Below are 13,572 nucleotides of genomic sequence, written 5' to 3'. Positions count from 1 at the left end.
CAACAGAATTAAAAAACATCATTAAAACATTTATGATTTAGACCAAACTGATTTATTTCTGCATAAAAGTTACAGAAAAATCAAATGTTTTTAAAATAAATCTCATAAATAATATTGTAATAGGTTTAAAATGAAATACAAAAAGTTCATTTTGAAAATTGCTCCCGTATAATGAAAAGTGGATATACCAATAACACACTGCTGATGCTGTGAAGCCACCTGATGACTTTTACCCTTATAAGCTTCTACTTATTAGTAAAATTAAATGAAAAAGACAACACATCCACATTTATCCTCCATGTGAGAGGCAGAAGTTCTAAATTAAGGCCTGAAATTATGAGAAACAAACACAGAGAATCAGTTTAAACTGGAACTTAGAGCAGGGGTGTCCTAAATCTGAGGCCTCCCTGCAGACCAAGCTTCAAAAGACAACCCCCCACCGGGCTTCACTCGCCCTATTCTGCTCAATTTCTGCATGTTTCTTATGTTACCACACAAAAACATGAAAATGTTTTTGACTGTAAGTGGGAAAAAACTAATGTTATTGCACCTGTTCCCTTTTAATAATTTACCTCTCTTAACCACTCAGTATTACACCAAAATGTATCCTGTGTAAAGACTTTAATGTTGACTAATGGACTATATGCATTAACCTCTGTGCATGGTGCACTGAAATAAAATACCAATGTAAAGCTAAGTGAAATCAGGAGGAGGGTTGTTTTTAATGCTGGTGTTTCTATTGATTCTAATGAGGTTTTTGGGAAAGCTCTTTGACACTAATGCTCAATGATGCTCAACACTGAACCATCAAACATCAACAACAGCAACACTGTTCCAGAGAACTGTTTGAAGGCCGATCTGATGATCTGATGGACTCTGCAGTGAGTTGGAGTCAGTCTCTTTAGGTCCTAAAGATTTACACAGATCGGATCCCTGTCCTTGCACACATGGTGCAGCTCTACTGAACATAATTCAATGAGAAATATTACAGAGACAGGGATTCCCCTGCGGATTAAGCTTAAAGTCGGTCACAAAGCACCATGGCCACGCCAACAGCAGAGTCCACGTTCTGTCCGTACACCACCTGCTGAGGAAACGCCTTCTCCACCTCCTGCCTCAGCACCTCATTGCGAGCGAGCGCACTCCCGCTGCCCACAATCCTGCTGACGCCGGCCCGCTGCAGCTGCTCCACAGGCATCATGGAGGAGATGTTGTTCAGCACGCCGTGGCAGAGCGCCCTGGTCACATGACCCAGAGAGAGATTGGAGGCAGAGATGTTGGTCACCTGACCCAGGCGGATAGGGTTGTGTCTCTCTCCCAGGAGGGTGGGGCTCATGATTAGGTCACTGGTTTCCTGCTTCAGGGCGCAACTGATCAGCTTTTCATATAAGCAGGAGTCACTCAGCTCGGCACCTGTGAGGGAGAGAAGGAGGAGGTTACTGCCATTTGAGATTTCAGACAGGCCACACATTGATTATCTACATGTCTACATGTCTGTCTGATTTGCCTCTGACCATGCTGCTGCACGCCCTGATTAGTTGATTACAGATAACATGGCGTGAACATGCGTGGTGTCGATGGATGTGATGTGCTGTGAGTTTAGGGGAACATTTTATCTCAAAATATTTCTTCTATTTCATCATCCACATTCAGCACTGATGGCATGTGTAGATAGAATGGAAAGAGTGACGCTAGCAGCTCAGTGAGGCATAGCGGTGCTTTGCGATAACCTCAGACTAGACTCCTAACAACCTTGGATCTTTTATTTTTTACAGTTTAAAGGATGTTTTAAAACAGAATGGTCCATGAAGTTTATTTTATATTTGAACTTATAGACCCCTACCAAGCTCTTTCATCCAGCCAGTCAGCATCTCCACAAAAGTAGACAACACATTCCCTCCATTCAGTGACGCAGCTACAGCCAAGTATGAGGAGTCGAAGTAGGGGAAGTAGGAGATGGACGAGGCAGACTGAGGAGAGTCTGGAGGTCTGAAGTCAGCTGGCATGGCGAAGGTCAGCTGGGCTGAGGTGCTTATGTTAAGAACTGTGGAATCAAGAGAAGGATACAATGTTTTAGCAAAGGGTGGAACCAGAATGACACTTATGATCACAAACAATGAAAGCAAAGATATGTGATATCTGATCTGTGTTTGCTGCTGCATATTGGTACCATCAGAGGTCTGATACACCGCCAAAATAAAAGCTTTAAACCTGACCTAATCTGACTGCAGCATTAGAAGTAGACATGTGAACAGTGTGACCACCAGCCAGAGAGAGGGTGAGAAATGCGTGGACTTCCTGTTTCACCTGCGTCTGTCCGTACGCTCATGCAGGAGTAGACAGAGCACTGGAAGTCTCCCAGGGCGCCCCCTACTGGTGTACCAGCAGGAATGCCGTGCCAGGCAGAGCAGGTCTGTCCTGCCAAGCCACCAGACGGCACACACTGAGGCAGCAGGTGCACAGGGAAGCCGGCTTCCTTCAGACTGGAGCATGCACACACACACAGTGGTTTGTTATGCAGGTTACAGACAACAACACAACAATGTTAGCCTGTAAGTGCTTCAAAACAAACATGCATAAATTATACTATATTCATGCATTTAGTAACAGGAAGTAAAGCACTTTACTCACATGTTTTTATTCCACTGATTGCTTGAAGTATTGAAGAAGCCCCAGCTGGCTGCGTTCTGAGGCGTCATCGCACACCGGTCCAAACCACACAGCATGGACACCACATAGTCCTGGATGGTACCTGCCACCGTGAAGTCCTCCAGAAATTCAGGTCTGCAGTGAAACCACACAACATCAGTCTCATATCACAAAGGCAAAAGGTGTGGTGGCTCTACCTGACGTACACTAACCTGTGTTTCATGTACCAGAAGATTGTTGCACAGCCAAACCCTGTAGCTACACTCAGGTGTGAGTCTGGTTTTGGAAGAGAGCACAGGAAGTCACTGCTGCAGCGTCCATCTTGCCATGTAATCAGCTGACTGGTGTCTTTGGCTGTGAAGAAGTCCCCGTTGGACCAATCACAGCCTGAGAGGGGACAGGAATATACAGGAAATGTTAATAAGCAAAAACATCTACTTCAAGGCAGCCGCTACAGGAACAACCAGCAGAGGTCATTAAAGGTGTTTCACAAGTTTAACTTTGAAATAAAAAAATGGATACACAGCACCTAAGTGCTGACATCTAAAGAAAGAGAAATGTGTGAAATATATAGCTATGAAAACACATCAAAAGTAAAAAAGTGTGAGTGCCTGAGGAGTAAAGAGATGACCATAAGAGTGAAGAAAATAATACTGTCAAAAATATATCTGATATTAGAGACACACAAGAAAACTGAGACTGACATGATAGACTCAGAAGCCCACATCTTTTGGATGGGCAGAAAATGATATGCATGGCTGCACAGCAAGTCAAGAATCATCTCCAGGATGTGGGCGTACGTGTTACCCAGTTACCCAGTGTGAACGAAAAATGTGCAACGGTACAAATCCTCGGCTCTGAGACAAACTTTAAAATGTATGTGCACCAAATTAAAATGATGTCCTCTACTTGTCTTGTAGCCTGCCTGTCTGTGATCCTCACCTTCTGCTGCTTTAAAGCGTGTGAAATAATCTGTTGTTTAGATCATAAACTGTAACAATGACACAGGTCATGCGGCTCATAGGGGGTCACAGTCTCTACCTGGGGCCCTGAATGTGTCCTCTCTCCTTAGGTCAGGATTATGACCCTGTTCTACACACGTATTGTGACTGGAATCACAGAATATTTTGGCACATTTCAACTATATTCCTCTGTCACTTCACCTGTCTACACACAGATGACACCGGTGAGTTGTTGCTGTTCAAGCTACACACGTGTAACAGAGCTGTTGTTAACAATTAACCACGCACACATCCATGTAAAGGAACCTTACCGCTCTTTGCTTTCCAAAATAAGACTCCGTGCATCTGCCCGGACACTCCGATGCTGCACACATGCTGCAGTTTGTCTTTGGGCAGCAGGCCGATACACCGGCTCAGAGTGTCGATGATCTGACCTGTGTCCTGCTCCTTTGCCTGTCTCACACACACACACACTTCAGTTTACAGAGCTACAGTGTGACATTAAATAGCGCCTGAACGCACCTTTATCCCGCTGCTGTCACTTAGATCGGATGCTGTCGGTAAAGACTGACTCGCAGCCACAGATCTGGAGCCGGTTTCTAGTAGAATTGCTTTTACCGACGTGGTGCCGACATCCAAACCCAGGATAAAGTTTGACATGCCTGCTACTAACACTGCATGCTTTAGCATTTAGCCGTTCGACATCATCCCGAGAAGGCAAAGTCTACTCTGCTGCATTCAAGTAACCATAACAGTAGGAAATCTAAAATGAAACTCTGTTTGGATAGAATTACCACATCGTCTGGAGGGATTAAAGCGTTGGGAACAACTACAGAACCTCAATTAAGTCCACGAAACATACAGTTATTTAAACAAATCAGGAATATCAAAAATAAATCTAAAACAAAACATTTTTTCTGGGGTGGGATATTAATTTTCTTGAAATTCCTATATAGCTTCCTCTGCAACAAACTTTAATTTTGAATTTGTTGCAATATAGGAATTCAAAAGAGTCCAAATTCCAAAACGGAGTGCGATTTTAGGACATTTTACTGTTAGGAAATTTGTGATTTCCTACTTTTCAATGTGCAAGGAACACACCACACCGTCTCCTCCTTTTTTGATGACTGTTCCCATAATGCATTGCGAAGAAGCATGGCTGCCTTTAGTCTAGGAGTGTCGTCCAAGTGAGAATGAATGTGGTTTTACTGTGTCATATCAGCTGACAATCCTCAAAAACTGATATCTAATTTTGCAAGTTTATAAAGAATCTTTTGTCTGTAATGTTTTTGTGACATCGCTGTGAGGAGCCGACAAGTCCTGACGTTTTTCCGGTGAGTTGTCATTGGCTATCGTCAGCGACTAGCTTGGAAAGCTAACCGTGCTAGCGTGTTAGCAGTGACAAGAATATTTTGAAGCCGTACGCGTGCAATTAAGATGCAAATAGTCGTAGGGTATTGTATATAATCTGATTAATCGGATACATGCCCTTTTCGAGCACCCCTCTTTCAACAGTTTACTGTACATATTTTGCTTTGTTGTGAGAGCAAAGCTTCAAATCTGCTTAGTAGCTTCATTTTGCTAGTGGTTAAGCTAACACCGTCTAATGTCTAATATAGCTCATCTTTTCTTTGACATTCGTTTTATGGGGCTGTAATATGCATCGAAATCTGTCGTTCTAGTGATTCCCCCTCCACAAATCATTGTTAATTAAAGGAATGCATCCGGTTAACCTTTGACCTATATAAATATCTGCTATGCTTGTACAAACATGTACTTTATGGTTTATGGTTACTTTATGGCAGTTGTTAATTAGCCATAAGATTTGAACATCAAATCTAGTTTAATATCGTAATACAGGATCACATCTGTATGAGTCGGGTAAAAGATTAAGCATTTTTCGTTAATGTAAAAGCTTAAACGGCAAAGCCGAGAGTCACTTACATAATGAATGGCCAGGTGTAGTTGCATTAAAATGTAGCAGCATAAAATCAACATGCAGAAATCTGAGCAGGTGTACCTGTCCTATATTTGAAACCCTTTATATCTCTTCTGTTGCAGCAGCACCTTCTTGTGATAGCCACCCAGAGCCAGGATGGCAGGAGTCGGAGCCAAGCGTGAGGGACCACAGTTCATCAGTGAAGTGGCAGTGAGGGGCAATGCTGCCGTGCTGGATTATTGCCGCACCTCTGTGTCCGCTCTGTCTGGAGCGACAGCTGGCATCCTCGGGCTGACAGGACTGTATGGCTTCATTTTTTATTTCCTCTCCTCATTTCTCCTTTCACTGTTGCTCATTCTCAAGGCTGGACGGCGGTGGAATAAATGCTTTAAGTCACGGCGGCTGCTCTTCACTGGGGGCCTTGTTGGAGGTCTTTTCACTTATGTCCTGTTCTGGACTTTCTTGTATGGAATGGTGCATGTGTACTAAAATAATCTACCCTGAAATATTTCTATCAAATGCTACATAAGCCATTAATATTGTCTACCCTGCTGTTTGTAGATAGGCCATTAGTGAAAGACTTGATTTTTTTTTTCCCTTTGTGTGCTCTTGATATAATGATATATAATAATAATTACTGTATACAGAATAATACAGCCCTTAATAGGACTCTTATCTTATTGCTCCTTTAACTTGTTAAACCTGTGACTCCAGTTCTGAGCTGCTTGGTGATCCATGTCGGGATAAGAGCCACAGGCATAATAATATGGACTAACGGACTACATTCTAACAAAATGTGGCATTACATTTCTTGTACAATACTCACATGAGACAATAATAAATGTGATCACTGATTGGAATAAATGCTTCTACACGCTGTTTGTATACATTATTAATCTGATTGTTAGAAATCATCATCAATAAATAGAACACAACAGTTCCTACACTAAAACATTCATTTGTTTATACCACAACAGTGGACTTGTTCACTTACATCACACGACAGACTGCATTGCTCAGATTCACATGTAGACAGCATGGTGTTGTAGGTACTGCAGAGGTGAGCTCAAAGTCACAATCAGCACAGTTCACTGAACAAAAAGCAGGAAAAAGCACATTCATGCCTTTTTACAACACGTGTCCTGTACATGATGTGTATGACTGAGATATTAAGACCACACGTTTTCCTACACATTGCTTGCAAGTGCAGTGTTATAAAACATCCAAATTCACAGAATCATGTCATTCTTACCCTAACAATGGTACCTTTTATGTTTTATGTTATGTTAGTTAACAATCTTTTTAACAAGTTTTTCCTTTGTTATAATTGCCACAAATTAGCCCATTAATAAGTGGAAAAATAACATGTTTTACTGAAGTGCATTTGGTCAGATCAACAGTTAAACATAAAAGCTGTGTGTTGGTATACAATAAATATTTAGCTTCAGTTTTTAGATTAGTAATATTTTTTTTGGTATTGTCACCGTGAATTGTATGGGGTTAATAATGGACCCTAACCCAGCCATCTTCCTGTGTGCATCAGTGTCGTGGACAAACACATTTTCAGTCACGGCAAGCGCCACTTATCCTAGTGACCATTCCAGCAGGCGAAACGCAGACAGTCTTAACTTCGTGTTTCCACCTCCTGTGATGCAGCAGAGCCACTCCAGCTGATGTGTCCTATTCCACCTGCAGACCTAACTGTGTAAAGAGAAGGTGATATGAGGCTTTGGCTCTCCACCTTGTTGAGTGAGAATGGCAGAGTATCTCTGTCCCGTGTTGCGTGGAATGGTGGGGGCCCTTTTCTCCACATTAGGCTCGCTTTCGTCATGAGGAGAAGATACCTCAGTGAGTTCAGTCTCCTCTGGCTTTTTGACGGAGTTGATGTCCCCTTTCTCCGCAGCTGGTTTCCTGGATCTCTTTTCCCGGCGTCCTGCTTTCCCATCTTTAGTTTTGTACTCGTCTTTTCTGAGCAAAAGACGAGACAATGTTTGAAAATGATTTTTGACTTTTCTTCACATTCTGTCTGTGCAAATACATACTCGTAACTGATGACTTCAAATTTCTTCTCGCGGTAGTAGGAGCTGGTGTTCATCATGTACAGCAGAATCATGTCACATACAAAGGTTCCCTGGAAGAAAAAAAATGTGCTTTTGTTTTAGGCATTGGTGATCATGCATCACCCTCTAATGGAGCACATTTTTCAAATTTTCTCAGTAATCATCCACTGACACATCTGCAGTAATATTTGAATAAATTACTCACTAAGCCCAGCAGAGCAACACCCGAGCCAACTGCAATTACTGTGGGAACAATATTGAATTTCCCAGCCTGCAAAACAATAACAGGAAACTCGCTCAAATTATATTACTGCCATAATGTACTTTGTACAGGAAAAAAACGTTTGTATCACTGCTGTACCTGGCCATGGATCATTATATCAAAGCGAATCCCATACATTTTATACAAAGTGCGATAGGTTTCTCCATTGTGATCCTTAAAATACCTCGCATATCTGATAAAAGATAGAAAGCTTGATTACAGAGGGCATAACAGTGGAAGCATGGCTGATTTATATATTGCTAAAGTGGACATACCTGAAATTGTATCCAGATGTGACTGAATTGTTCAAGTCTAGGTCCAAACGGGTGAAACTGTACTCTGGATTGCACTGAGAAGAGTCCTTGTCCAGGTCACAGTTCCACTCTATAAGAATACCAATTGAACCGCCCTGAAAGACACAAATTAGTTTACAGACTGCAGGGAAACAACAAAATGTTTCACACATATTATTATATTATAATAATATATATATATATATATATATATATATATATATATATATATATATATATATATATATATATATATATATATATATATATATAAAAATATAAATTACATAATATTAAGACAATCCATCAGCCAAACACGCTTTGTCCAGCAGGGTCACTGGGGGCTGGAGCCTATCCCAGCTATCTACAGGTGAGAGGCAGGGTAACACCCTGGACAGGTCACCAGTCCATCACAGGGCACATATACAGACAGACAACCACTCACCCTCACACCTACGGGCGATTTAGAGTCACCAATTAACCTAACAAGCACGTCTCTAGAATGTGGGAGGAAGCCGGATCACCCAGAGACAACCCAGGCAGGCACAGGAAGAACATGCATGTTAAGACAATCCTTTTGAAGAAAATGCTGATGTAGATATCCGAGGGGGGCCCTGACAGCAGAAGTTTTATCCCAAAATGCGTCTGACTGGAGGAAGGTATTTTAGAGATGTAGTCTGAGGCCAGACGGTGACAACATAATAACATCATTGTAGCCAGTGAGTCTTTTTTCTTCTTTTTGTAAAGAGGCTTTATGCAAAGTCTGTATGCAAATATTCTAGTGAGGAAACCACTGCTGTAACCTACATATCAGGAAGTGACTACATGTAGTCTCTGTGATTTTAAAATACAGAATTACACTGAACCAAGCACAACTGATCACATTATCTTCAGCATACATCTACTTAGGCAACGCACGTGCTGGTAATATGAACAAGTGTATTTTAGGTAAACTCCCACATCTCCAGCGGTCTTCATCTGCAGATAAAAGCTTGTGCGGTTTTCATTCTTTGTTATCAAGTATCAAGTACTAATGAAGGCACCCGAAGGCACCTTTTGTATTTTTAAAATGTAGGTTTTTGATAATAATTTCCCCAATATAAAACAACTCCGCTGATGAGCAGCATAGGCTCAGCCCACAGGCTGTTTGTTGACACACAGCTGTGCTGTATTTTGCTGTGCAGTCCATTTTCTATTTGAACAAGGACGAAAGAAGTCGTCTGAGAAAAACAGGATCTGAGCTCACACCCACGCACATGTGTAATTAGCACATTAGACTTTGTACCTTAACAGCCATGTCCTGGAAATTATGTCCAGTCCAGCCAACCACATCTCTGAGGCGGAAGATGGGGCAGTAGGGCTCACTCGCTCTGTCATAGGTACATCTCTTCAGGTAGCTGTCATTAGAGGTGACAATGACGTTGGACCTGAGAGGTAAAGACAGCGTGTGTGAAGTGATGCAGCTACAAGAGCTGGTCTTGTAATAACACAGATTATAAGGCTTTGATTGGTAGATTATTTCACATTTGTACCTCTATAAAGACAAAACAACAAGCTGTTGCAGGAGGCTGTATACAGTCCTGCTTTCTTTAACATGCTTTTTTGTGTCCCACCCTGCAGAGGTGGTTCAGAGATGAAGTTCTCTGAGTCCACTACCAGGCTGCCTTCTATTCTCTATATCAATTCTATGTATCTTATCTGACAAAGAGCACCGAGCTTTACATATTTATACTCTGTGGTTGTGTCATTTTATGCACTGCTCCCTTAAAAACACCTTTAGTCTGTAAAGCTAACAACATGGGCTTCACACAGGGCTTTACTGGAAATCTGAGACATCCTGAGTGTTTCAGAGGAAACCACTCTGAAACAGATCTGGCCTTATCTATATCACTGTGCCCGTCATTACCTACAGGTTACAGATAATTATTGTGTGTTACTACTCCACTGTCTTAACCTTGACTCTCACACACAGCGTAGACACACATTGTCTCTAGGAGCTTTACCGAAACTCAGAACCTGACCCCCTAAGCAAGCACTGTGGCAAGCAAAAACTCCCCTTTAACAGGAAGAAACCTTGAGCAGGACCCGGCTCATAAGGGGGGAAACTTGACTAAGTTCTTTAATGCCGTACATACAGTAAGTATACACAGTCAGTCAAAGCACCTCCATCCCCAAGCAGTGTTACCAGAGTGTTACCAGAGTGTTACCAGTTACCACTCCGTTTGGAGTCACCCACATTAGGAGGGGTTGTATCACTTGTCAATCCCCTTTAAATACAAGCATATTAAGATTACTGAGGAAACATAATAGAGATGTCTGTGTGATTAGAATTAGAACCTGACTGAGGAATTAGCTGCAGCTTACGAAGCCTCTCTGCTTTTCCTGCAGGACAGTTAATGGCAGAGACGGCAGCTTCCTGGTCTGCTGTCCCATATGATCTGACACCTGTCCAGGTCAAGGCCCGCTGTCAAGGACGTCTCAGATGACTGTTTCACTGTCTCACAGAGAGCAATGCACAGGCTGGTATAAATAGAATGCTCTCTGCACCCTACAGCTATTTAAAGCAGCCATTGGAACACGTATATCCCCTCAGCTCACTCTATGCCTGGATGACATGAGCGCAACCAGTGATCAGCAGCCGCTTACTTGGAGAACTGAAACTTTGGGAACCGAATGAAATTCTTGATGTAGATGGTGAAGTTTTCAGCTTTGCTCAGTAAAGGCTCTCTGCAAATGAAAGGGACAGGCAGTGATGTTTAAAAAGCAAATGGAGCTGACAGGCAGTATTAGTAATAAATAGAACCTGTGAAATAGCTCGGTCTGTGTGAGGGATCAGAGTGAGTGTCAATGTTGTAGTACAAAATGGCAAATTTCCAATGTTCTGCTAGGGAGAGACAGAGAGAATCTCACGTGGGTCTCATGCTGTATTCAACAGGACACCATGCTTGAATCTCACAGGTCCCAGTGCTGTTTATACACACACCCGTCTTTATTCCTAGTAGAGAGAAGACAAGAGTCTGAGGAGAAGTGAAAGCCTAAAGAGAGTTAATACCCAAATGAAACACACTGAAAATAGCATGTAAAGTAAAAAACTTTGTTATAAGAGAACACAGTGGACATTATGTAAAATATGACTACAGAACAATTCATGAGTCTCACCATGACCAGCTGTTACACTCTCTCCCTCCACACAGTCATTGTCACTTTGACACTGCCCATCCGGCACCTTGAAACTCTGCAAAAGTTACAAGCAACGCTGAAATTTAGGACAGAAACAAATTCATTAAAAAAATGTAAAATAAATAACACACACACACACACACACACACTGCTTAGATTCATCTTTCTCTGTGCACCCACCTCAGCACAGAGCCCCAGCCTCTGATTGGGGGTCTCGATATAATTTGTGACAACAAAGAAGACCCGCTCACCCTGCGAAATAAAATTAGTGAGATTGAGAAACAAAAGGTTAAACAAATTACAACGCTGGGAAGGTCACGCCTGTTAAATCTGCTGAGGCAGAGGCTGATACTAATGATCTGAGGCAACACACAGCCTTAATATTAAGGCTTAATGATAGATAGATAGATCGATAGATCGATAGATAGATAGACTCACATTTGGAGGTATGACATAGTCCTCAGCACTCCACAGGTACTGGCCTGACTCTACGCTGTTAGTCATGGTCACTCCTTTAAGCTTAGTGACGACTGAGGTCTGGATGGCTTCTTCCCTCTCCTGGTACCCTTTCTTCACCAAAAACACCCACCTGGGAGTCATCAACACTTCATGTCATTTAGAGGGGGTGCACAGTGTGAAGTGTTCTGTCATGTAGGTTATAATGGTTTTATCAAATCTGAAAAGCAGCGAGGAACTAATATTGTCACACGATATTTGCCCTAATATGTATAGTAGATGTGTGAAATAGAAATACTGGTGTAAATTATAGAATGATGTACAGCAGTGGGTGACATCGCTGCAGCTTGTTTGGTGGTGACAGAACACTGTGTTCAGCAGCATGTGGCAGGAGTCATGTTAATGTCCTGGACTGCACTGTAGAATATTTCATGCATGTAGCGTTCGGTATTATCGTCCTACAGAGGAGGAGTAGAGCCATCGGAAAAGAAAAGAAATGGTCATGGCTTTTTCTGAGAATAACATCAGAATCCATGAGAAAACGGTCAGAATTCTTATTTAAATCATAGAAAACGTTATGACTTTTCTTTTTACTTTTCCTCTACCTTTTTTTTTTCCAGTGGCCCTAACCCTCTTCTGTACCTCCTGGGTGAAATATGCAGTCTAACAAGTGGCATGTCCATAAAAACAAATGTGTGTGGACACACCAGATATGATTAAATATTAATATTCTATTAGTCCTGATCACAGTGACATGATTATAACACTTCAATAAATCAAAAACGCCACATGTCGCTGCCACTTTAAATCTACCACCAAAATAAAACTATTTTTAACTTTGTGAATCACCTCCTATTTCATTATTGCACACTGAAGAAAGTGGATACATGCGGTCATCTCACCCGATTATATACCCCAGCACTGCCAGCTGGTAGATCCGAAATAATATTCCGATCGTTTTGTTTTTGGCGATGACATTTTTCTCTGTCTTGTAGTTGAGGAGAGAAACGCAGAAGCCTCCACAGTCGGCCATTCCTTCCCCGCTCCGTGAACCCGAGTGAGACGGCGGCTCTCAGGCTCCCAGCTGATATACGGGGCTGGTTCACTTGTCATCCGACTGACAAACCCACCGGGACAGAGGCTTCACTCTATCACTCTATCACAGCTGCAGAGTTCACAGCAGCACAGAAATACAAACAAATGAAAACTAGAGGGTCAGTCCCAGAAACTGCTTGTGTAAAAGCAGCTTTTCTCAGTGTTACTGAAGTCCAGCTTAAAAAAAAGGGTGAAGCACGCTGACTGGCGGAGAGCCGGAAGCACATAGGTATGACAGAGTAAGTGAAAACCTAGAAGCTGTAAAACCTTACAAGGCTGTGAGCCTGGGAAACACGTGACCGTGTTTGAAACATCTGCCAAGTCTCACCTGTGGAGCCTGTGCCACACAATCCCAGTCCTGTCATACACAACTGACCCACGTGTGACTGCAGCTGGATGGAGCAATTATTAATTACAACACTTTAAGGGCACCAAGAGTGTTTTTTAGCCAATCATGAAGATATTTCAAAATAAAATATGTCCTCAATTTGCAGTTAATGGGAAGTTTGGTTGGATGGGATGAAGCATGTGGAAAACAAAAACAAAAGGGTGTCACTATCATCATCATAAGGCCTCACAGCTCTGCTGATAAATCAGTGCAGTGAGTTTATAGTGCGTCTTTCTGTTATTGCCGTCTGATATTTTCTGCTCTAAAACTATTTCTACTGCAATTATT

At 42.1% G+C, this 13,572-nt stretch overlaps 3 protein-coding genes across 5 annotated transcripts; 1 reads left to right on the top strand and 2 right to left on the bottom strand.

Annotated features, from left to right (window-relative positions):
• Positions 1–166: 166 nt before the first annotated feature.
• On the bottom strand, positions 167–4,328 carry shpk (sedoheptulokinase). Its single transcript, XM_028422583.1, has 7 exons — positions 4,134–4,328; positions 3,923–4,064; positions 2,862–3,036; positions 2,632–2,784; positions 2,308–2,483; positions 1,844–2,044; positions 167–1,413 (listed from the first exon to the last, which is right to left on the bottom strand). Exons 1-7 carry the CDS (start codon positions 4,299–4,301, stop codon positions 1,019–1,021), a joined length of 1,410 nt encoding a protein of 469 aa, XP_028278384.1. The 5' UTR covers positions 4,302–4,328; the 3' UTR covers positions 167–1,018.
• Positions 4,329–4,765: 437 nt separating this feature from the next.
• On the top strand, positions 4,766–6,429 carry emc6 (ER membrane protein complex subunit 6). 2 transcript variants are annotated; one of them, XM_028422589.1, is made up of 2 exons: positions 4,766–4,945; positions 5,676–6,429. In XM_028422589.1, the coding sequence occupies exon 2, from the start codon at positions 5,707–5,709 to the stop codon at positions 6,037–6,039; it is 333 nt and encodes a 110-aa protein (XP_028278390.1). In that variant the 5' UTR covers positions 4,766–4,945; positions 5,676–5,706; the 3' UTR covers positions 6,040–6,429. The 2 variants fall into 2 exon arrangements, with proteins under 2 accessions (XP_028278390.1, XP_028278389.1); XM_028422588.1 differs by having other exon boundaries at positions 5,673–6,429.
• A 63-nt stretch (positions 6,430–6,492) lies between these two features.
• Positions 6,493–13,124, bottom strand: p2rx5 (purinergic receptor P2X, ligand-gated ion channel, 5). 2 transcript variants are annotated; one of them, XM_028422585.1, is made up of 13 exons: positions 12,704–13,124; positions 11,784–11,934; positions 11,526–11,597; positions 11,325–11,400; positions 11,076–11,160; positions 10,812–10,892; positions 9,451–9,592; positions 8,148–8,281; positions 7,972–8,065; positions 7,816–7,881; positions 7,593–7,681; positions 7,395–7,518; positions 6,493–7,251 (listed from the first exon to the last, which is right to left on the bottom strand). In XM_028422585.1, exons 1-13 carry the CDS (start codon positions 12,832–12,834, stop codon positions 7,231–7,233), a joined length of 1,266 nt encoding a protein of 421 aa, XP_028278386.1. In that variant the 5' UTR covers positions 12,835–13,124; the 3' UTR covers positions 6,493–7,230. The 2 variants fall into 2 exon arrangements, with proteins under 2 accessions (XP_028278386.1, XP_028278385.1); XM_028422584.1 differs by having other exon boundaries at positions 6,493–7,518.
• Between the last annotated feature and the right edge of the window lie 448 nt (positions 13,125–13,572).

This window comes from Parambassis ranga, chromosome 14 (genome assembly GCF_900634625.1).
Source record: "Parambassis ranga chromosome 14, fParRan2.1, whole genome shotgun sequence".
In the NCBI taxonomy this organism is placed as follows: Eukaryota; Metazoa; Chordata; class Actinopteri; family Ambassidae; genus Parambassis; species Parambassis ranga.
This window is presented reverse-complemented; position numbering and strand designations above follow the sequence as displayed.

Coding starts and splice junctions, on each gene's coding strand:
- emc6 (XM_028422589.1), top strand. CDS start 5,707: ATGGCAGGAGTCGGAGCCAAGCGTGAGGGACCACAGTTCATCAGTGAA.
- shpk (XM_028422583.1), bottom strand. CDS start 4,301: ATGCTAAAGCATGCAGTGTTAGTAGCAGGCATGTCAAACTTTATCCTG. Junction 2,484..2,631: donor AATCAGTGGAATAAAAACAT/GTGAGTAAAGTG, acceptor TGCATGCTCCAG/TCTGAAGGAAGCCGGCTTCC. Junction 2,045..2,307: donor GAGCGTACGGACAGACGCAG/GTGAAACAGGAA, acceptor TTGATTCCACAG/TTCTTAACATAAGCACCTCA.
- p2rx5 (XM_028422584.1), bottom strand. CDS start 12,834: ATGGCCGACTGTGGAGGCTTCTGCGTTTCTCTCCTCAACTACAAGACA. Junction 11,401..11,525: donor GGCTGGGGCTCTGTGCTGAG/GTGGGTGCACAG, acceptor TAACTTTTGCAG/AGTTTCAAGGTGCCGGATGG. Junction 7,519..7,592: donor TTTGAAGTCATCAGTTACGA/GTATGTATTTGC, acceptor TCTTTTGCTCAG/AAAAGACGAGTACAAAACTA.